Raw genomic sequence first — 21853 nt, forward strand, 5'->3', positions numbered from 1 at the left:
TGGTTGAGGCGGTGTCTTTGGCTGTGATCAGTATCCAGTTTGAGATGGTGGGCTGGTTGGTGTTTCTGGGGGGGCGGGGGCCAATCTGTGGCGCCTGGTGGATGGTCGATGAAGTTGTTGTAGAGGTTTTTGACCTTGAAGTGGAAATAGGTTCCAAACTTGTTGCAGAGGTCATGGGATGGGGTGATGTCTGTGGCTTTGCTGTGTGGGTTGGTGAATTCTTGAATGACACTGAAAAGTTCCATGGAGTTGGCCAAGATTTTGTCGTGGATGAAGTTCCTCTTGGTGGCTCTAATCTGGTTGTGGTAGTCCGTCATGGCGTCCTTGTAGGTGCTGTGGTTTTCGGTTGTCTTGGTGTTTTTCCAGTTCTTTTCCAGGAGTGTGCAGGTGCATCTGGCTTCTTGGAGAGCGGTGGTGAACCAGGCGGCGTTCCTGGGGCGTTGTCTGTTGGGGTTGCATAGCGGGGCAAACTCGTCTGCCCAGTCGGAGATCCAGGTGTGGAGTTCTCTGGCTGAGCGTCAGGTGCCCAGGTGTGGTTGTCTCGGGTGAGGGTGGAGTTAAGTTGCTCGTCGGTAACCTTGCTCCAGTTCCTTCGTGGTGGGCGTGGGGCTGGTTTGGGTGCCTTGGGTTTGTTGATGGCGAAGTGTACGCAGTGGGTCGGTCCATAGCGGCTGCGATGTGTGGCTGAATTGGCCACTGTTTCCTGCTGCGAAGATGTCCACATCAGGCGTCCACAAGACGAGCACGTCTTAAAGCCCAAAGGCATTCGCACACTGTTCCCACACACACGCAATAGCGAAAGGGAAAGGCCTAAACAGGCCCAGAGCACAAACAGGATCAGCGCAGCACGTGGAAAAGGAAAAAACTGACGTAGGCGCGCCTGGGTGGGACTTAAGTGACCTCGCTGATGTCACGTACGCGGACTACGCCTGGTTGGAGTCGCGTGATGTTGTCCCCCCGGCGCGCAGGGATGCTGCGCAAAAGATTTTCCGGATCCAGTCTCATGCCTGGGGATAATTCTACATGAAGGAATCTGCGGCTAGTAGTCTCAATCAGATGCTCATCTTAAACTTATCAAAAGACTAAGCAGAAAATTGACTTTATGCAGGACTGCCTCTTGAAACGAAATTTTGAGTGTCAACAATGCCTTATAATGCTGGCAACCAAGAACAATGACTTGGGATTATCCAAATCCGCTCAACAGCTTTGTAGTTATGTATTAAAGATACCAGTCACTTGACCAAGACTCCAAGCATGGCGGACGTGTGAGCTCGGAGCTCCGTCCCGGCCTGCTAAGAATCCTGCAATTAAGGCGTCATATGCTACCAGCGCCACTCTGAAAACAGCCCCCCCTGGCAACCCAAATCGGGGGAGAGTGCAGCGGGGCCCCACGAGAAGCTCCGGGGTCTGACTTCGGGGAGAACGCGAGGAGAGCACGGCCACGATTGGGAACGCGCTGGGCCTGCAGGGCATTGGCGACACTCTGGCTAGCGGGATTCCTGCCTGATTGGCCCAATCGACCTGCCCTGTGACCCTGGGAGTGACGATTGCCACCTGGAACATCGGTGGAGCCTGGGCTGAGGCACTGCTGGACCCACTCGCGAGAGGGGACGACTGAGGGCGGGGTCTCCAGCCCGGCGGAGATATTTTTGGTGAGTGAGACCTCGGAGAGGGAGAAGAGCGTGGGAGGAACAGGCGTGCTGGAGGTCCTGCCTCTTGCGCTGTGCCGCGTGTTGGACCCTGCCAGAGGCTGGGACAGAAAACGAGAGGCCTTGAAGTGTGGCCTAACAACAGGGCCTGCCTGAGGCCTTGAATTTCTGCTGATTTTGGTGAACGGCTACAGCCCTGGTTCATGGCCAGAGGGCGGTGGCCTGCTTCCGGTTTGCCGACTGTGTACTGCCTGGGACGGGGGCGGATGCCCGTGAGCCCGTTGCTGCGGCACTAGGGGGCGGACTGCGGAGCCCCTGAGGGAGTCGAGGGACCAGATGCTGAGAGAGGCCTGACGGAGGTTGGGTTAGGTGAACCCGGAGCCCTGGTCTCCCACTCGCTGGGCAAGACAGTATTGGAACTACCATGCTGAACTGTGCCCACAAGGGTGAGTTGATGAACTGGGGAGCAGAAGCAGACTCGCAAAACAGCGGAAGCGGCTGGGAAGAGGAGATCATTTAGAGCTTCAGGACTGATGAGCAGATGGTGTGGGCCCGAGTGTGGAGAGTGGGTTGCATAGCAGATTGCGCTGGAGATGCGTCTGGGCTTCCCTGGAGGTGAGGATTTACAAATCATATTTGCTAGGACCAGTGAGATTATCCCCCCTCCTCTCTAGAGGACCCTTGGGAACAGGTGGCAGTCGGAGTGGATCGGCCTTGGGGACTGGGGCCTGTGAAGAATCTTAGTCGCACCTGTAGTGGTAGAACCTTGACTGAACCCCAAAGGCTGGTAGGGCAGACCTCAGCACTCTGAGCCCGATAACAAGAGTCAGCAGCATTTTCCCCCCAAACTACCGATGTATCTGGAGGTTGCACTCTTGAGTGAATCGCATTGGGGTGGAAAGCAGAGCAAGCTGACACCCAGTTACTGCCCGGGAGAGACCCATCTGCCGTCACTCGGGTTTGACTTGCCACTCAGGGGGTTACCAGAGGACAAGATGCCTAAACCAAAGCAGAAGTCCGGGGGTACCCAGCCTGCTACCAGGGATCCCTCACCTGTGACACAAGAGAGGGGAGATGGGGAGGCCGCTGGAGGTGATGATTCTCTCCACTCACACCTGGATAGTGTGTTGGCGGCCATTGCTGCCACCAAAAATGCCCTGCAACAAGTCATTGGGGCAGTCTAAGTGGGTCGAGGACTGCTCCAGGCGGAGCATCGGAAGCTGGTGGACAAGGTCCGGGAAACAGAATCCACAATCAATGATCTGCAGCCGGAACATACATCTCATGCAGCCAAGATCGATGACAGCTCCGCCAGGGTGGCGATCCTGGAACAGCCAGCCCTGCAGAGGATGCGGAAGGACGCAATCTAATATCAGAATAATAGGGCTAACAGAGAGAGTGGAAGGATCCAACATGGTGGAATTTCTAGAGAGTTGGTTGCATTTTGTTGTGGCCTCGGAGCTCCTATCACAGTTTTTCGCATTGGACAGGGCACATAGAGTGCCAGGTCGGCCGCCTGCCCCGGGGGGCCCTCCATGACCGGTGACTGCAAGGCTTCTACACTTTAGAGACAGAGATGCCCTCCTCCAGCACTCCCGCACTCATGGCCCATATGGGATCGAAAACTGCAAGGTGTCACTATTCCTGTACTTCACTGCTAAAGTGCAGGCTCAGCAGGCATCCTTTCTTGCAGCTAAAAATGCTCTCAGGGAAGAAGGAATACAGTACTCCCTAATGTTCCCAGCCAAGCTGAAAATCATTGTTGATGGCTCCATACATTTTTGTGACACCCCAGAGGAGTTTTGGAACTGGATGGAAGCATACAGGAAAGGCGCGCCACTACCTAAGAAAGTACAGGGTACTGAGCAGGGGCTACAGCCGCGCAGACGAAGACTTAAGCGCAGTCATACAGCGTCTCCTCCTAAAGGTGATGAGGTGAATGGGGCTGGGAGATAAATGGCTAAAATGCTTCCGTCTTTTATACCTGAGCCCTAGGGCCAGAGTACGTACGAGCGGCGTGGTGTCAGCTCAATACCCTATCTATAGAGGGACATACCAGGGGTGCCCTTTGTTGCCAGTGCTTTTTGCTCTGGCAATGGAGCCATTGGCAAAGCAGCTCAGGCAGGAGGGTAAGAGCTCTGGGTTTCGCTTGAGGGGACTGAGCATATTGTCTCACTGTACGCAGACGATATCCTGGTCTATATGCGGAGCGGATCCCAGGGAGTCCAGACAGTATTGCGTACACTGGAGAAGTTTGCGGAGATATCAGAACTCCGCGTCAACACAAAAAAGAAATGTCTATTCCCGCTGAGACCCAACCTCAACAAGCCATTAGACCTCCCAATGGACCTAGAGTGGGCTCTGGACTTTTTTAAGTACCTGGGAATACAGGTATACCATAGGCAACTAGATCTGCTAGAGGGAAACTTGGGGGGAGCCTTGAGAGCCCTGCGGTCGAACGTGACCCCCTGCGCTGGTTGAAACTACCTGTCATGGCCAGAGTGGCGTTGTCTAAGATGGTTGTATTACCGAGACTTTTATATTTCTTCGTTAACCTTCCGGTAGTGTGGGACGACGGACGTAACCGGGTGTGCCTGCGGACCTTCGAGAGTGCCGTCATCGGGGGGGGGGGAGGGTGTTGGAGTTGGGTGCTCCTGATTTTGAGGTCTATTATTTGGCGGCGCAGCGCCAGTGGTTGGCCAGATGGCTAGAAGGACAGGGACTAGAGACATTAACGTAGCCGGCTCACAATGCTTGGGGGGCTTTGCTTGCCAGGATGCTTAATCCCCATCAGAAAAGGTAGCAATGATGTACTGGGACAGATGTGTGAAGTTGACTCCATAAGTACCACTGTACGTGCCAAACTTACCACTCACAGGGGTTCGGCAGAGGGGAATGGACCCTCCTCTTCCATGGAATGAGTTACAGGGCTGGGAACAAGCAGGAGTTCTATCTGTCGGTGATTGTTACCAGGATGGTGTTCTGCTCCCATTAGATGATTTTTTGGAATACCATGACTTACCACCAGGATAGTTTTTAAATTATCATGAAGTGAGGGGGGCAATCATTGAGTTGTGGGGAGGAGACACAGGATATCCTACAACACATTCAGCCCTACAAGCTGTGGTGATGTTGGGATCTGCGGGACATCACGTCAAATGGCTATATCTGGCAATAACTGAATGTCACAAACACCGTTACTCCAAATACGGGAGAGGTGGGAAGGCACCCTGGGTAGACCGCTGACTGAGAAGGAGTGGGGGAAGTTCCTGTGCAGTCCTAAGAAGGTGTCAAGGAATGCAGCCTTTAAATTGGTGCAATTCAATATTTTGCACATGACTTACATCACGCAGCACAAACTGAATGTTGTGTATAGGAGAGATGACCAATCTTGCTTTAGGTGTCTAGCGGTAGATGCCAATTTTGATCATATGGTGTGGTCCTGCCCGGAGCTTCAGCTGTTCTGGACCACGATAGTGGAGACGGTAAATGGGGTTTTGGCTCGTAATATGAAACGTTGCCCGGAGACATGTTTATTGGGACTCTTCCCGAGGCCCAAAGCCAAACAGTTGGGACAAAGATTTGTAGAGCTAGCCTTCCTAATGGCAAAACGGACAATAGCTCTTAGGTGGAGAACAGCAATGTGCCCATCAATAGTGAATTGGGGAAACGATGTTACCTCTTGGGCTAGAGCAGAGGAGAGGGCACTACTGCGAGAGAACAAGGTCACAAAAAGGCGTTAAACCTTTGGCAGAACCGTGGTCAGGAATACTGAAGGCCTGGGAAGCACGTAATGCAACTGACTTGGACTCGCAGACAGATAACTCAGAAATGGAAACAACGCAAGAGGCTAGTAACAACTTAGCGCAGGTCTAGCCATAGCTGGGTAATCAGGTGACAGAGAGGCCATGTGGAGGGGACAGAAACAGGCTTGCTGAGGAGCGGGAGTGCCCTGGGTGACTTCTCTCTTTTTTACCCTCCCCCCCACTCCCCTTCAGTCCCTGCCGCCCCCCCTGGTGCCATTCCTTGCCTCTCCCCCTTCCTCCCCAGAGCTACCCGGTCTGCCCGGGTGGATCGCCCCCCATGGGTGGGAAGGGCAATAGAGTAATTTACTTTGTGCACAGTGAACCCCTGGTTGATTTAGTTGCGTTTAAGTCTGGTTTTATATCCATTGTTTTATTGATGCCTTAAGTTTCTCTTGTATGGTTTTCTCTTCCTTTTGCTTTGTGTGCTTTTGGTTTTAATTAGAGGCATACATGACACACAAGGGGCTTGGTTGTGCAACAGTGATAATGCAGACAACAGACTTAGCGACTCCCCACAGGGTACTATAATATAGTAGGAACATAATATCATAGCTGACCTACAAAAGGTTGTTTCAGAATGAGGAAATGTTAACTGATGTAATTTGAATTCTGGAAGCTGATCCCGGAGTGTTTATTAACGAAGATATTAATAATTGGAACTGAATTTTGGAAGTGGGAAGTATGTACCTGGTGTTGACAAGGAAATGCATAGACTGTAACGTAATAACTCTTATAAATGCCAATAAAAATGATATTTGAAAAAAAAAAGCGAAAGATGCAAGTCACTTCCAAATTGAGTTGTTGCAAATGTATTTTCTTCATATTGTAAATTCTGTTACACCATAAGATAAAGGAACCATGGGCTTTCTATGCAATCACAATCTTGTCTTGCCAGTCTCCCAGGCTTGATGCCATAAGTTGCCCACCATTCTTTCAGAATATGTATGCATATTCAGTCATTGAGAAATGATGAATACACAGACAGCCATGGCTGCTAGCATTGGCGGTACTGCTATTTCTGTCAAACTATAATCCACAATATAACCCCTCAGGAGAAGATGTCTAATTTGAATAAGCGATAATTGCTCTGCTAATGGAGATGCTTTCTGCATTCTGGTCAACGCAATTTATGATGTTTTTCCTGCTATGGAATAGCTGCACTAGTTATGAAGATTCCTATTTGCCTTTTGTTTTTAGTATGACTGACCTTATTAGCATGTTGTCCAGCCAAGGACAGACAAACATGTCTAGTTTCCTGAGACACAAGTAGACCAGCATAGATTTGAACTGGTAGAAGTATACCCAGGCACAATGGCTTGTGTACCTACTAAGCTACAATACAACTGGAACTTGGAAGTAGACATCTGTAAGGTCTCTGAGGCACAGAAAACCGCTCTTGGAATTGAAACACAATACCCTGCAAGTCCAACACCATAAACTCCACATTAAGGAGGAATCTGTCGGTAAACTGCAAATATAAGCTAGGTCTCAAGGCTCGGCTAGAGATTTTCCCCAGACCAGGAAATATCTTGATCGTAGTCCTTTGTGATGATAACCTAGGAGTGGATCTATCGCCCTCTTGCCATTATAACTTTATATGATGGAACTAAAAGCAGATGCAACTTAAGATGAAAGCGGACATGGACAATTCTGTGAATGAATGGACTGAACTTCCAATGTGTAGCAATTCTAAATGATTATGAGCCTTTATGTAACCATGCTGATTCCTATTACCAAGTTTGAAGAAACCTGGATTTCTCTGGTCCTGCTTAAATTTGAATGAAAGGACTAAGATAAGCCTGTGCATTGAAGGTGGGCTGTAAAGGAGTAGAACATAATTCACAGTGCTGCTTCTGCATGATAACTTGGTTTGTAAAAATAAATTAATACAATAAAAAGTGTCTTTCTTAATTTGTAAGTTATACTTTAAAAAAAAAGAAATGTGTTTGGGAATGCTACTCAACTCACAGGAATATCCTACGATGAAAAAAAGCAGATCTTCAAATACCACATTTGCCATTCATTCAAATTCTGAAATTAATGACATAGGGCTCAGCAGCTCAAAGGAAAATGGTTAATTAATTGAGTTTGCATTTATCACCAACAAACATTTGACAGGCTCATAGGCCTTGGGGACACACAGGAATTCCCCAAGTTAGAAACAGCTTATATTATAGAGTGATACTTAGGAATTTGAAGCTGATCCTTTTCTCCCGTGTTGGATTTATACTTTGAATACACTGAAAGAACCTGATGAAGGCCTCAGACAGTATTGCTAAAGGCATATCCACCTTATTGAATGAACCTGGAAGGAATAAACAAAGTAGGTAGCCTGCAGTGGCGGCTGCTGTGGCATTAAAGTGTTAAGGCAGTGCAGGGGAGAATATTAAAAATAGTGTTTACCTGCCGTCTGCGCCTCAGTTCTCTTCTGTGCTTCTGCTCCTGCTGGTATTACCCAGCATGAGAGCACCGCCAGGATTGATCTGAGTGCCCTGGTTCGGTGCTCACTAAGGGTCTACAACCCTGTGCCTGTTCTCCACCCGACTGTACAGCAGAGCTCAGGTGGAGAGATCCAAGTGTGCATGTCGGTTGGCCGTCCTACTACCACAAGCCAACCCGACATTGGCACTTGCAACAGTGCCACCTCTCCTACTCCTTGCTGCAGCTGTCCATCAGGATGGCCCGGTCCTGCCCTAGACTCGGCTCAAGTAAGTGAGAAAAAATAAAATGATAATAACCTGTGTTATTATCATTTTGTTTTTTACGTTTTCACTGCTGCAAGAGCAGTGGGGCGATGCATCTCCGCCTTAACAGAGGAGCCGCTGCTGGTCGCCTGCTGCATTCACTGGCATTGTAACACTACTGTGCTAAAAGGCACACTCGGGGGGATTCTTATCATTACAGCAAGGAATTATTCAAAGCGTGCAAATCTATGCATGATTCATTGCCTGATACCTGAGGCAGCCAGAGTTTTGTCATTCCTATGGTCTGGCGCACAAGTTACTTTTCTTCGGTAACAATATATCTGTAAGAAACAGTAGTTAGTATTAGATTCCTTACCTTGGAATATCCCCAGGCGTCAGACTGGATCCGGAAAATTTTGCGTAGCAGTACGCCTGCGCATCGGTAGGCGTCGTCTGCGGCTCCGCGTCCGTCGTCGTTGGCGCCGGGATGACGTCGTCGGAGTACTTAGACGCCACCCTCGCGAGCTGACGTCAGTTCTTATACACAACTTTTCCGCGCCAGAAATGCAGAGCCATGATAAAAACCAACACGGGTGCCATAAAAACTAGGGCCCTGAAAGGGGATGACCTGAACCCTAGATATCGGTTCGCAGAACGGGGAGGATGGGTGGGGCGGTAAGGAATCTAATACTAACTACTGTTTCTTACAGATATATCGTTACCGAAGGTAAGTAACTTGTGCATCTGAAAGAAACAGGTTAGTATTAGATTCCTTACCATAGAATAGATACTCCAGCAATACCAACCCCGGTGGTGGGTCTGCAAACCAATGATCACACCAGAAAGTCCTGGAGAATGGAACGGCCGAAAAAGCCATCTCTCCGGACTTGGCTGCCCAGGCAGTAGTGTCTTGCGAACGTGTGCAGCGAGGTCCACGTAGCTGCCTGACAGATGTCCTGCAAGGGGACTCCCCGACCCAGGGCAGTAGTAGCTGCCGTGGCCCGAGTGGAATGGGCACGTAGCCCCACAGGAGGCTCCTTTTTAGCCAGAGAGTATCAATCCTTGATGCACAAGACGACCCATCGAGAAATGGTCCGTTTGTGCATCGCCCGTCCCTTCTTAGCGCCCACGTAACCAACAAAGAGTTGGTCATCCACCCGGAACTGGCGTGTGCGATCCAGATAATATGAGAGCGCACGTTTTGGGTCCAGACGGTGGAGCCTCTCTTTCTTTTTCGAGGGATGTGGAGGCGGAAAGAAGGTGAACAAGGTGATAGACTGCCCGATGTGGAAGGCTGTGACTACCTTGGGCAGGAAAGAGGGTCGCGTCCGCAACACAACTTTGTCCGGATGGACAGAAAGGAAGGGAGGTTGAGAAGTAAGAGCCTGGAGCTAATTCACTTTCCTGGCAGAGGTGATGGCAACCAGGAATGCAGTCTTAAGAGTAAGGAGACGAAGAGTCCCACTGAGGCATCACGAAAGGAACAGGAGGAATATATGAGTGATACCCTTCAAAAACCTATATACAACCGGGCACTTGAACAAAGAGGGCTGATCAGGGAGCCTTAAGAACGCGGAAATGGCAGAGAGGTAGCCCTTTAGAGTGCCAAGAGCAGAGCCCTGCTGGGCAACAGAAAGAAGAAAGAGGAGAACCTCTGAAAGAGGGGCAGAACGGGGCTCCACAGCCTTTGCTGTGCACCATGCCACAAATTTGTTTCACCTGCAGGCGTATACCAATTTTGTGGAGGGACGCCTGGCTGCCAGAATCACATTACAGACTTCAGGAGGCAAGTCGAATGGCCTCAACTGCCGCCGCTCAATCTCCACGCATGTAAGTGGAGACTGGACAGGTTTGGGTGGAGGACCGTCCCCTGCTGCTGCGACAGAAGGTCCTCCTGAAGAGGCAGACGAATCGGGGGATCGACTGACATGCTGAGTAGCTCGGGATACCAGTATCTTCGTGCCCAGTCCGGAGCCACAAGGATGACTTGGGCCCGGTCGCGCCTGATCTTCTTTAGCACTCTGGGCAGAAGTGGTATTGGCGGAAAGGAGTACAACAGACCGCGACTCCACTCACGACGAAAAGCGTCTCCGAGCGAGTGCCGCCTTGGAAATTCCAACGCGCAGAACTGATGACATTGCGCGTTCTCTTCTGTGGCGAATAGATCTAACCAAGGCTCTCCCCACAGCTGAAAGAGGCCTTGCGCCACGTCAGAGTTCAGACACCATTCGTGATCCATCATGCACCGACGGCTGGGTTCGTCCGCCCTGGCGTTCAGGGAACCTGCCAGGTGTTGAACCACCAGGGTCACGCCCTAATGTTCCAGCCACAGCCAGAGACGCAGAGCCTCCTGGCAAAGGGTGCACGACCCCACCCCGCCCTGTTTGTTGCAGTACCACATGGCGGTGGTGTTGTCCGTGAACACCTACACTACACTCCCCCGGACAGAGGGGAGGAATGCCTTCAGTGCAAGCCGGATCACCCGCAGCTCCAGAAGGTTGACGTGGAGCCAGGACTCCGCCGGAGACCAGAGGCCTCTGATCTCCACCTCTCCCATGTGGCCCCCCAGCCCTGGAGGGACGTGTCCGTCACAACTATGTGCTGCAGTTGGGGTAGGGAGAGGGATCTGCCGCTGACCCAATCGCGGTCCGTGAGCCACCACTGCAACTGTCTTGCAGTGCCCTCCGAGATCAAGACATGGTCGGACAAGTTGCCCTGATGCTGGGCCCACTGAAACTTCAGGTCCCACTGCAGAGCCCGCATCCGCCACCTGGCGTGATGCACCAGAAGGATGCAGGAGGCCATCAGCCCCAGAAGGTGCAGCGTCAACCTGACCGAGACTCAGGATAAAGGCTGAAAGATCGGAATCAGAGCCTGAATATCCCGAACCCGCTGTTCGGGAGGATTAACCCGAAACTGGGCTGAGTCTAGAACCGCTCTGAAGAAGAGGAGCTTCTGAGAGGGGCACAGGTGCAACTTCGGCACATTGATGGAGAACCCCAGCAGGTGCAGGTGGACACCCGTGGGGCGCTGGTAAGGCCGAAGGGGAGCACGGTAAACTGAAAGTGCTCGTGGCCTACCGTGAACCGCAGGTAACGCCGGTGGGCCGGCAGGACGGGGATGTGGGAATAGGCGTCCTGCAAGTCCAACGCTACCAACCAGTCTCCTGGGTCTAGGGCAGCTAAGACCTGAGCCAAAGTCAGCATCTTGAACTTCTCCTTCCGGAGGAAGCCGTTGACGTTCCGGAGATCCCCTTTGCCCTTCTTGGGAACCAGAAAGCAGTGGGAGTAACAACCACACCCTACTTCTGGCCCAGGAACGCGCTTGATGCCCCCCTTGGCTAAGAGGGCCGTAACTTCCTCTTGTAGAAGTTGCAAGTGATCCCCCGACACGCGGTGGTACTGCGGTGGCATGGCTGGAGGGGTTGCCTCAAAGGGGAGGGAGTAGCCCCATCGGACGATTTGCAGCACCCTCCTGTCCGATGTGATGGAGCGCCAGTGGAGGAGGTGATGGCGAACCCTGCCCCCCACTGCCGTCAAATGAGCCTGAAAGCTCGGACTAGGAAGGCTTTGAGGCGGATGCTGTTGGGGGTGGATGTGGACTGGCCGCGCCGTTGTCCCCTGTTACCGCCGCGACGGTAACCACGTCCGCCACTGCGCTGAATGTTAGTCTGCGGCCCGTGGCTGGCAGGACGTGTGGGAGCACCCCTTCCATGGCCATGAAAGGAGCGCTGGGCAGAAGATTGCTGGCGCAGGGCCGACAGGCCCAAGGACTGGGCCGTAGCCCTGGAGTCCTTAAAGCGTTCCAGCGCATGATCTGCCTTGCCACGAAGAGGTGGCTGCCATCGAACGGCATGTCCATAAGGGTGTTTTGGACATCGGGCGAAAAGTTGGCGGACCTCAGCCAGGCGTGGCGGCGAACCGCCACAGACGTGGAAATCGCTCTTCCTAGCGAGTCCGTGGTATCCAGTCCACATCCAATAGAGTACCGCGCTGCGTCTCTTCCCTCCGCAAGGGCTTGAGCGAGTTTCGCCCGGGCTCCCTCCGGGCACTCAATCAATCAATCAATCAATCAATCAGGTCATTTATAGAGCGCACTACTCACCCGTAGGGTCTCAAGGCGCTGGTTTGGGGGGGGGGGGTGCCGTTACTGCTCGAACAGCCAGGTCTTGAGCTTCTTCCTGAAGGAGAGGTGGTCTTGGGTCAGGCGCAGGTCGGTTGGGAGTGAGTTCCAGGTCTTGGCGGCCAGGTAGGAGAAGGACCTTCCTCCTGTTGTCGCTCTTCGGATGCGGGGGACGGCGGCGAGGGCGTGGCTGGTTGATCTGAGGAGGCGTTTGGGGGTGTAGAAGTTGATCCGGTTGTTGAGGTAGCTCGGGCCTTTGTGTGCGTGGGTGAGGAGACGGAAGGTGATTCTCTTGTTGACCGGGAGCCAGTGCAGATCTCTCAGGTGTCCGGAGATGTGGCTGCGTCGGGGGATGTCGAGGATGAGTCTGGCCGAGGCGTTCTGGATCCGCTGGAGTCTCTTCTGGAGCTTGGCGGTGGTTCCGGCGTAGAGGGCGTTGCCGTAGTCCAGTCGGCTGGTGACGAGTGCCTGGGTGACCGTCTTCCTCGTCTCGGTGGGGATCCACCGGAAGATCTTGCGTAGCATGCGCAGGATGTTGAAGCAAGATGAGGAGACGGCGTTTACTTGTCTGGTCATGGAGAGGGAGGAGTCCAGGATGAAGCCCAGGTTGCGTGCGTGGTCCGTCGGTTTGGGTGCGGTGCCCAGGGCGGGGGGCCACCAGGAGTCGTCCCAGGCGGAGGGCGAGGAGCCCAGGATGAGGACCTCCGTCTTGTCCGAGTTCAGTTTCAGGCGGCTGGTCGTCATCCATTCGGCTACCTCTCTCATCCCTTCGTGCAGGTTGGCTCTGGCGGTGGCGGGGTCGTTGGTCAGGGAGAGGATCAGCTGGGTGTCGTCGGCGTAGGAGATTATGTTGAGGTTGTGTTGGCGTGCGATGGCCGCGAGGGGGCTCATGTAGACGTTGAAGAGGGTGGGGCTCAGTGAGGATCCTTGAGGGACGCCGCAGATGACTTTGGTGGCCTCTGACTTGTGCGGTGGTAGGCGGACTCTCTGTGTTCTTCCGTCGAGGAAGGAGGTGATCCATTCCAGTGCCTTGTCCTGTATTCCGATGTTGCCGAGGCGCTGTACTAGGGTGCGGTGGCAGACAGTGTCGAAAGCCGCGGAGAGGTCCAGGAGGATGAGGGCCGCTGTTTCTCCGTTGTCCATCAGAGTTCGTATGTCATCGGTGGCAGCGATGAGGGCGGTCTCGGTGCTGTGGTTCGCTCGGAAGCCAGACTGTGAGGGGTCGAGGGATCCGTTCGTCTCGAGGAAGGCGGCCAGCTGTTTGTTGACGGTCTTCTCGATGACTTTGGCCGGGAACGGGAGGAGCGAGATGGGACGGTAGTTCTTGAGGTCGGTGGGGTCTGCTGTGGGTTTCTTGAGAAGAGCGCTGAGTTCGGCGTGCTTCCAGCTCTCAGGGAAGGTGGCGGTGTCGAAGGAGGTGTTGATGATGTCCCGCAGGTGGGGTGCGATGACAGCGTCGGCCTTGTTGAAGACGTGGTGAGGGCAGGGGTCAGTCGGAGATCCGGAATGGATGGAGTTCATTGTGCGGATGGTGTCTTCGGTGCTGATCGGAGTCCAGGTGCGGAGGGTGGTGGTGGGTGGCGTTGTTGCGGTTGTGGCTTGCGTTGGTTGGTTGCTGAAGCTGTTGTGTATGTCCGCGATCTTGTTGTGGAAGTAGGATGCGAGGGAGTTGCAGAGGTCTTGCGACGGGGTGATGTCATTGTTTCCGGCGTTGGGGTTGGAGAGCTCTTTCACGATGTTGAAGAGTTCCTTGCAGTTGTGTGCGTTGTTGTCCAGCCGGTCCTTGTATGTATTTTTCTTGGTGGCGCGGATCAGTTGGTGGTGTTTCCGGGTGGCGAGCTTGAGGGTGGACATGTTGTCCGTAGTAGGTTCCCTTCTCCAGACTTTCTCGAGGGCTCGACAGTTCTTCTTGGAGCTCTTGAGTTCGTCGGTGAACCATGGTGTTTTTCTGCTGCAGGGTCTGCTGGGTGGTGTTCTCAGAGGGGCGAGTTCGTCTGCTCAGCTGTTGATCCACTTCGTGAGGTTGTCGGCGGCCTGGCTGGGGTTCGCTGAGCCGGCAGGAGGGTGCTGGCTCAGGGAGGCGGTGAGCTGGTCGGCTGTGATCTTGTTCCAGCTTCTTCGGGCAACCTGTTGCTGGTGGTGGTGGATCGTCGTTCTTCTGAAGGTGAAGTGGACGCAGCTGTGGTCCGTCCAGTGGAGTCCTGTTGCGTGGCTGAAGGTGACGTCTTTGCTGGAAGAGAAGACGGCGTCGAGTGTGTGTCCGGCGAGGTGGGTGGGGGTGGACACCAGCTGCTTGAGTCCGAGGTTGGCGAGGTTGTCGAGCAGGCTGATGGTGTTGCGGTCGCTGTTGTTCTCCAGGTGGAAGTTGAGGTCCCCGAGGAGGATGTAGTCCGCGGAGGGGAGGGCATGCGGGCTGATGAAGTCGGCGATGTCCTCGCTGAATCGTGTGCGTGGCCCCGGGGGTCGGTATATCAGGGTGCCTCTGAGGGTGGTGTTCGGGTTGGTGTGGATCTGGAAGTGCAGGTGTTCAGCGGTGGTTAGGGTGTCGTCGGTGTTGGTCGTGATGCGGATGGTGTCTCTGTGGATGATGGCGATGCCTCCTCCCGTCAGGTTGGCGGTGCGGTCCTTCCGGATGATCTTGTAGCCCTCTGGGATGGCGATGGCGATGTCTGGGGCTGAGGAGGCGTTCATCCAGGTCTCGGTGAGGAAGGCAACGTCAGGGGCGGTGGTGTCGAGGAGGTTCCAGAGTTCTACGGCGTGTCTGTGGACGGAGCGGGTGTTGAGCAGGATGCACTTGAGGTGGTTGCTGCTGGTGTTCGGCTTGGCGGGTGCAGGGGAGGTCCGGATGCAGGTGAACTTGCAGGTTTGGCAGCTGAAGGGTCCGTGGGTGTGCTTCGGGGCGGCTCGATGACATCCTGGGATGCGGCCTGTGTTGAGTGCGATGAGATCGGCGGTGGTGTAGGTTCGGCGGGTCGTCTTCCGTCGGTGGGGGCCAGGGGTCTTGGCCCTGGGCGCGGTCCAGGCGCGGACGGGCGCAGACGGGCTTACCTTTGGCGCGCCTTCGGCGCACAATCGGCGCGCCCGCTGCGCGTGACCGCTGCGCGTTCGCACGGTCGCCATTTAAGGCGAAGTGCGCGGGTGGGCGGAGCAGCTGGGAGGCGGGAGCGGGGAGGGAACAGAAGAGAAAAGGGGCGGGGCAAATGGCGGTGGCGGGAAGCGGGAAGGGAGAGCGGAGGGCGGCGAGGTAGGCGGCCAAACAGGAAGGAACCTGAAACACGGCACAGAGGTTACTTTAAGTGAAACAGGCACAAGTGGAGGACAAAATAAAAGGCAAAAACAGGAAGGAAAACGATGTCACGGCACAGAAATACAGGCACAAATGGCGGGCAAAACAATGGTGAAAACAGCAAAAGAAACGATCACACGGCACAACAGAAACAAGCACAAATTTAGGGCAAAACAACTGGCGAAAACCAAAGGGGAGCGACCAAGGCGGCAGCGAGGCCGTCGGCGAGGCAGAAGGCAGGCAATGGGGCACACGCAGCAGCTGGTGGCCGTGCGGCGTGGGGGTGTCCCACACCTCAGGCAGCACGGCCGCAACCGTATCCCACAGAGAGTGGATGTAACGGCCCAAGAGGCACGCGGTGTTGACTGACCGCAACCCCAAACTAAGGGAGGAGAACATCTTCTTTCCGAACTGTTCATACCTCTTGGATTCCCGATCTGGTGGTGCCGTCGGAATGCGGATTGGGAGGTAGAGGCCTGGATAACCAGACTCTCGGGGGTGGGGTGGGTGGAAAAGAAACTAGGGTCGCCCGGAGCTGGGCGGTGGCAGGAGGGCCTGTAGTGGGCCTGGACCAAGTGCCCAACAGGACGTCTGTGAGAGCCTCATTAAACGGCAGTAGTGACTCTGGGGAGCTTACCTGCGGTTTAACCCCTTCGACGCTCATGACGAGCTCAGCTCGTCATGGAGTTTCCATTGATTTCAATGGAAATTACATTGAAGTGGTACCAGGGGCTCAGCATCCAAGTGGTTAAGGACCTCTGTGAGGATGTTGGACCTCACTGTTTAGACGGGGAGCGAAACAGCCAAGGCCTTGGCTGCCCTCATCAGCACCACCCTATAAGCTGCCCCTCCTCCGTAGCCACGGTAGGAGGGGAGACAAAACCAGTCTCTGGGGAGGTATCCAGGCCACTGGCTTCCCCTAGTTCCGGTGTCCAGTCCTCATATGACTGGCACTCACATGCCAGGGGGTCCTCAGACCCCCCCAGTCACCCTCGTCGTCCATGTCCTGAAATTCAGGAATAAAGGATGGACCCAGATCCTCGAAGAATTGTTCTTCGTCCGGCGTTGAATGCGGCGTCGAGTGACGCCGGATCCGGACCGAGGGTCGGACCAGGGACGGCGTCGTCCGAGGACGGCGCCGGGGGTGACACCCTAGGGGTCGACGGCGGCAGGGTCGTAAGGTCGACCAGCGGCGACCCGGATCCGGAACCAGTGTGGGCCTTGCGGCGTCGGGACCGAAGTCGCCGGGGCCAAAGCACCCGGCCCGCTTGGGCTCCCAGTCGGGTCCGCTGGGCCCGAAGGTGCCGCGGAACCCGACGGAGGAGAGAGCGACCTCATGGCCATGAGGAAGGTGTCGATCTCCACCGGCGTTGCGTTCTGCCCAGGGATCGGCGGGTATGGAGCAGGATGCGACGCCTGCGGCTCCGGCGGAGCCGCGTGGGCGGTGTCACCCGAACCCCTGGCCCGTCGCGCGAGTGTCGGGGGGAGTCAGAAGAGCGATGTCGCCTCTTCGACTTCTTGTGCCTGAGGACTTGGAGCCCGACGAGTGGTGTCGACTCGCCGAGCTGTGACGGCTCCGCGACCGGTCCCTCGACCTCCTACCGGACCGGGACCTCGAGCGGCGTGGGGCCGACTGCCGGAGCTCGAGGCGCTTGTGGGACCGCTCCCGCCTAGCCTTCGACGTCAAGGCCCGCCAGTCAGGGCACGACTTGTCATTGTGGTCGGGCCCCAGGCAATGTAGGCTCCGGCGGTGGGGGTCGGTAACCGACATCAGTCGGTTGCAGTCGGCACAGGGCTTGAACCCGGGCATCCCTACCAGCACCGATGGAGTCGTAGACTCGAAACGGATCTAAAAAGAATCGAAAAAGCTGAGTCAAAAAGTGACTAAAGGGTACCACTTTATCCGGACCTGCGCTTGCTGGCGCGGAAAAAAGAAGAACTGACGTCAGCGCGCGAGGGCGGTCGTCTAAGTACTCCAACGACGCATCCCGGCGCCAACAACGGACGCGGAGCTGCAGACGACGCCTACCGACGCGCATGGGTACTGCTATGCAAAATTTTCCGGATCCAGTCTGACGCCTGGGGATATTCCAAGGTAAGGAATCTAATACTAACCTGTTTCTTTCAGATATGAGTGCCAGGGAGTTGTTGCGGGTAAGACTTTTCACTTTTGGCAGGTGTATTGAATGGGGGTAGTGTGTGATTTTTCTATTGAGTTCTCAATGGGCTGCTGCAATGTGTATGTGGCATTCTTAGACTTTCTTGACCACAAAGTTAATTAAATACTTTAGAGAGTTAGCTGCCATCCAAAATCTCACTGCGCCATGGCACCTGTTCAAATGAGCTTTTCAAGATCTTCTGTCGAATTCCAGTTGTACATTTTTCTCTGGGCAAAGAGCACACAATTAACTTAAATGTCTGTTCCCAACATAACCACTTCAACACTCTTCAAATCTATGTGGCTCCCTATAGCCAAGGTTTTAAGCACTTTCAGAGCCCTTCACCACTTCTGCTCTCTATTATCAATACTTACTTTTCCTTGTACTCAGGGTTCAGCGATTTCTTTTTGACCGCCGTTTTCCTCTTGGTTACACGATTTTTGTCTGGTTGCAGAACCATAGAAACATAAGGATCAGGGAGTTCTTTATTAGGCAACCTCAGATTCCTGCGTAAAACCGGACAAAGAAATAAAAGATATGAAATTTAGTGAGGGATCACAGGGAACTGAGTAACCATGAAAAAGTGAGTGAAAATAAAGTAATGAGAAACGATAGACAGGGAGTAGGACAGCATGTTTATATGGATTAATATGGTCCTTTGTAGAGTTTTTTCTGGAAGCACACTACTTAAGTCTCTATGATAAAGGTGGCTGGAGTCAGTTGCTTCAGACTAACTCGGTCTGAAGGGATTTGATTTGGGAGCACATGACATACACCACATCATAGTACTCTGGTGGAAGTCCCCTCTTTTTCCCTTTAGAAGCTACCCCTCTAAAAAGATACCGAGGACTAAATAAGGAAACAAAGGCCCACTGAACTTTCCATGGGTGACCGCTTGCCACCCCAAGCAGTTAAGAACTGAATTGATTTGGATAATAACTCCTTACCAACCCCAGAATTTTCTTCAAACTTGGCCTGTCACATGAAGGGTCATTTTAAAGATGGTGGTTTTGAAAAAAACGACAACATCCGTGATAAAGTTTGTAACTACAATTACTGCATTTAACACAAGTGAGTTTCGAAGGGCATTCAAAACACACACAGCTTCAAATAGAAGCATACATGACATTGTGTTAGATGTTGAGTACAGTTATAGGTGTTTAGGGGGGCAAATGTGCATGTGGACTGGTGTATCACCTGCAGGCATGAACCACGACAACTAGCTTCTTCTCCTCAGGAAGGACATAGATAGTAAGGTGAATTTCTCCCAGTGACGTATCCACAGCACCCGCAGCACTGTAATTAAAAGACAAATATTTACCATTCACACATTATCCCCTTGAACTTGAAATTTTCTACTTTCAACTCTCGCATTGGGATGGCCCCTAAAGTTTCCGGCAGAAAGCAGAGCACTATGTGGCGGCGACGAATCCCATGCACCTGTCCATAATTCCCCTTGCCAAGCCATTTCCAGCCAGTTGTTGCGCATTAAAGAGAAACCAAGCAATTTACTTACCAAACCTTTTTTTTTTGGTCAATTCGTCGAAGTTAAAAAATGAGACCTTTAGTGTGGCAATACACATACATCATGCAATGATTAAAGGGCTGGCATTCTTTTCTCCAAGTGAATAACCAGTCAGAGTGCTGGAATGTATGTGGAATACACATATGTTGGCCTGGTCTAAAAGCAAAATCATGTCTTTTTGCATAGAAGGAGGCAGAATTTTATTAATGCAATGACACAGATTAAGTTGTAATAGCTCTTTAATTTGCTTGCAGAACCGCAGAAGAGAACATGTTGGGTTTCTCTGCCTGTGCCACTGTCCTGTCTCACAGTCAAGCTTTATCACCTCATTCTCGTTTTATTTCTCTGTCTGGCAACATCGCTAAATAACACCTCCTCTCGAGATGAATAATGCCTGATGAAGAAAGCTGGAGGAGACGCAATGATCCAGAGCCTCTAGATTGAGCAAGTAGAATCAAAGCAAGGAAAACACTAGCAGGCTCCTACCAACTGACTCAACTTCCTTCAAAAGATGCCTTTAAGCTACAAGGGAAGACAAAATACAACAGAATGAGAACATGCAAGTATAAGTATCATACTGAAAATAAAACTAAGAGTGTTTGTTAGCCTATGTCATTTACTTCAAGATGTTTTGGCAGTTGCTCCAAGAGATCCCGAAAGGCTTTAATAAGATGAATGTTTAAAGCCACAAAACCTTCCCCAACATCAGAAGAAGCAAAAGGGCAACAATTTCCTTACAGTAAACCTTGCAGAATGTTGAAGTGAATGAATGCTCAATTAGGTATCTAACCTCTGTGAACATGCCCCAAACAACAAAGTTTGAATACAAAACGGCTCCAACGCTCAAATCCACCAAACCAAGACTGCAGTTTAACTAGGTATTACAAAACTGCAGTGAAGACTGTATTTGTCAGAGTGTTTTAAGGATCAGGTTCTTTACTTGTGTTGTTCACACATTCGAAGAGTGACAGCAATACTTCTGCAACCAGATAAGAAAGATAGCCAATAACTAGATAGACCTGGCTCTCAAAGCCCAAACAATTGACCTCCACAGCTGCCTTGTGCTCTTTTAAATATTTGTCCAAGGGTCTGCAATTTATTGTAAGCTACCAGCAGTGAACATCAATGCCAAATGCTTTCTTGAGAGCACTTCATTGGTACAGAAGCTACTCAAAGGAAGAGAAATTCTACGCTCTATGGGGCCCAATATCTGTGCTAGTGAAAATTATTTTAAAAAACCTAACCACCAAAGTGTGCTGCACCAGTACCCAGCAATATGATAGTAAACGAATGGCAAATTACTATTATTCATCCTATGAAAATACTCTCATTCAAAAGATTGTACAGCAAATCTGCAATATCCACACAAAGTGAAGAAATGAGTTCCAGAGCCTTTATGAGCATAAGTGAAACCATCTAGATCCGGCTGACACATAGACTGAGGTTCCATGAGACTATTTCAGAAAATAAATGAAGACCCCCCTCAAAGAAATGTACTGCAGGCTTCCAAAACTCACAGAAATAAGGTCATCAGACAGAAAAAGCGACCCATTCAGCAGGACAGGATGCAAAAATCCCTTGCTATCCACAAGTAAAAGTATAATTGGGAATCAGGTCTAGCTTTATCATGAACCAAGCCAGGGAGGGTCATACCAACACCGCTAGACCAGTAGAATGAACAAAGTGTGATCACTGACGGTCTGGGATATGTCTAAAGGAGTTGTAAACAAGTGAGAGGCATAGATAGAACCATGACACCCTGGAAAATGGAAAGCATTGCCTACTGAACCTGGGCGGAAAAACATGATGGATAAAAGTGAACCTGTTGCATAAATGCTGTTCTCAGGGTGCACATAATGATTCAGTCCAGATACCTGCCAAAGCTTTCTGGAAAACTAGTGATGCAGTAGCACAGTTCTCTTTTGAAAGTGACTCCTGGACCTGGTGACCTTAGCCCCAGGGAAGGTCTATATTGGCATGGTAGCGGATAACTTTTAAAAGCAAACTGGAAGCCTGGCACACATGCCCAATCCACATCTCTCACATGTCCTTTAAGTAGAGAGAAAGAAAGAGAGAGAAGATAAGAGATATGGGGTAATGGTTGCTTTACAGGAGTTAGCCAAATACTATAATAAAGCTTTAAGATGGAACTGATTGACAGAAGTTTCAGAATACATCTTTGTGAGCTACTCCAGGCTTACCTTACTATTTGGTTTTATAAGCCTAAGCATTCTGGAGAAAACTGTCAATGTATGATCAGACACAAAGCTGTGATATCTGATTCTTAAAGATCAAGAGGCCAATTCAAGTTTCGCTATATCCAAAAACTTTGATTTAATCTACTAAAAACTACTGTACTTTCATTATCTTTTGCAGAGTTGGTAGCTAGTACCAATGCAGTGCTATTTTGTGCTGGCCTGCACCTTGGGAACCCCCAATACTGTTTAGAGAAAATACTATAAATTATTCAGACAAACTATATCCCGCAGAATTCAGACAATAAAAGCAAAATGGGAACATACAATATGGAAGGCCCTATCAGAAGAACTTAGAACAGAATTTGGAATCTGGGAAAACATTTCTAAATGCTGTAAAAATGTTAGCACTATATCAAATGAGTTA

The 21853-nt window shown here is 51.8% G+C and overlaps 1 protein-coding gene across 1 annotated transcript in view; it reads right to left on the reverse strand.

Annotated features, from left to right (window-relative positions):
• The window catches only part of ESYT1 (extended synaptotagmin 1), a 433655-nt gene that overhangs the window by 25746 nt on the left and 386056 nt on the right, over nt 1-21853 (reverse strand). The window contains exons 27-28 of the mRNA XM_078686263.1: nt 18904-19002; nt 18081-18212 (exon numbers count right to left, since the gene is read on the reverse strand). Of these exons, the coding sequence (XP_078542389.1) occupies nt 18081-18212; nt 18904-19002 (231 nt within the window). The remainder of the gene's footprint in view (nt 1-18080; nt 18213-18903; nt 19003-21853) is intronic.

Source organism: Lissotriton helveticus, chromosome 1_1 (genome assembly GCF_964261635.1).
Source record: "Lissotriton helveticus chromosome 1_1, aLisHel1.1, whole genome shotgun sequence".
Lineage (NCBI taxonomy): Eukaryota > Metazoa > Chordata > Amphibia > Caudata > Salamandridae > Lissotriton > Lissotriton helveticus.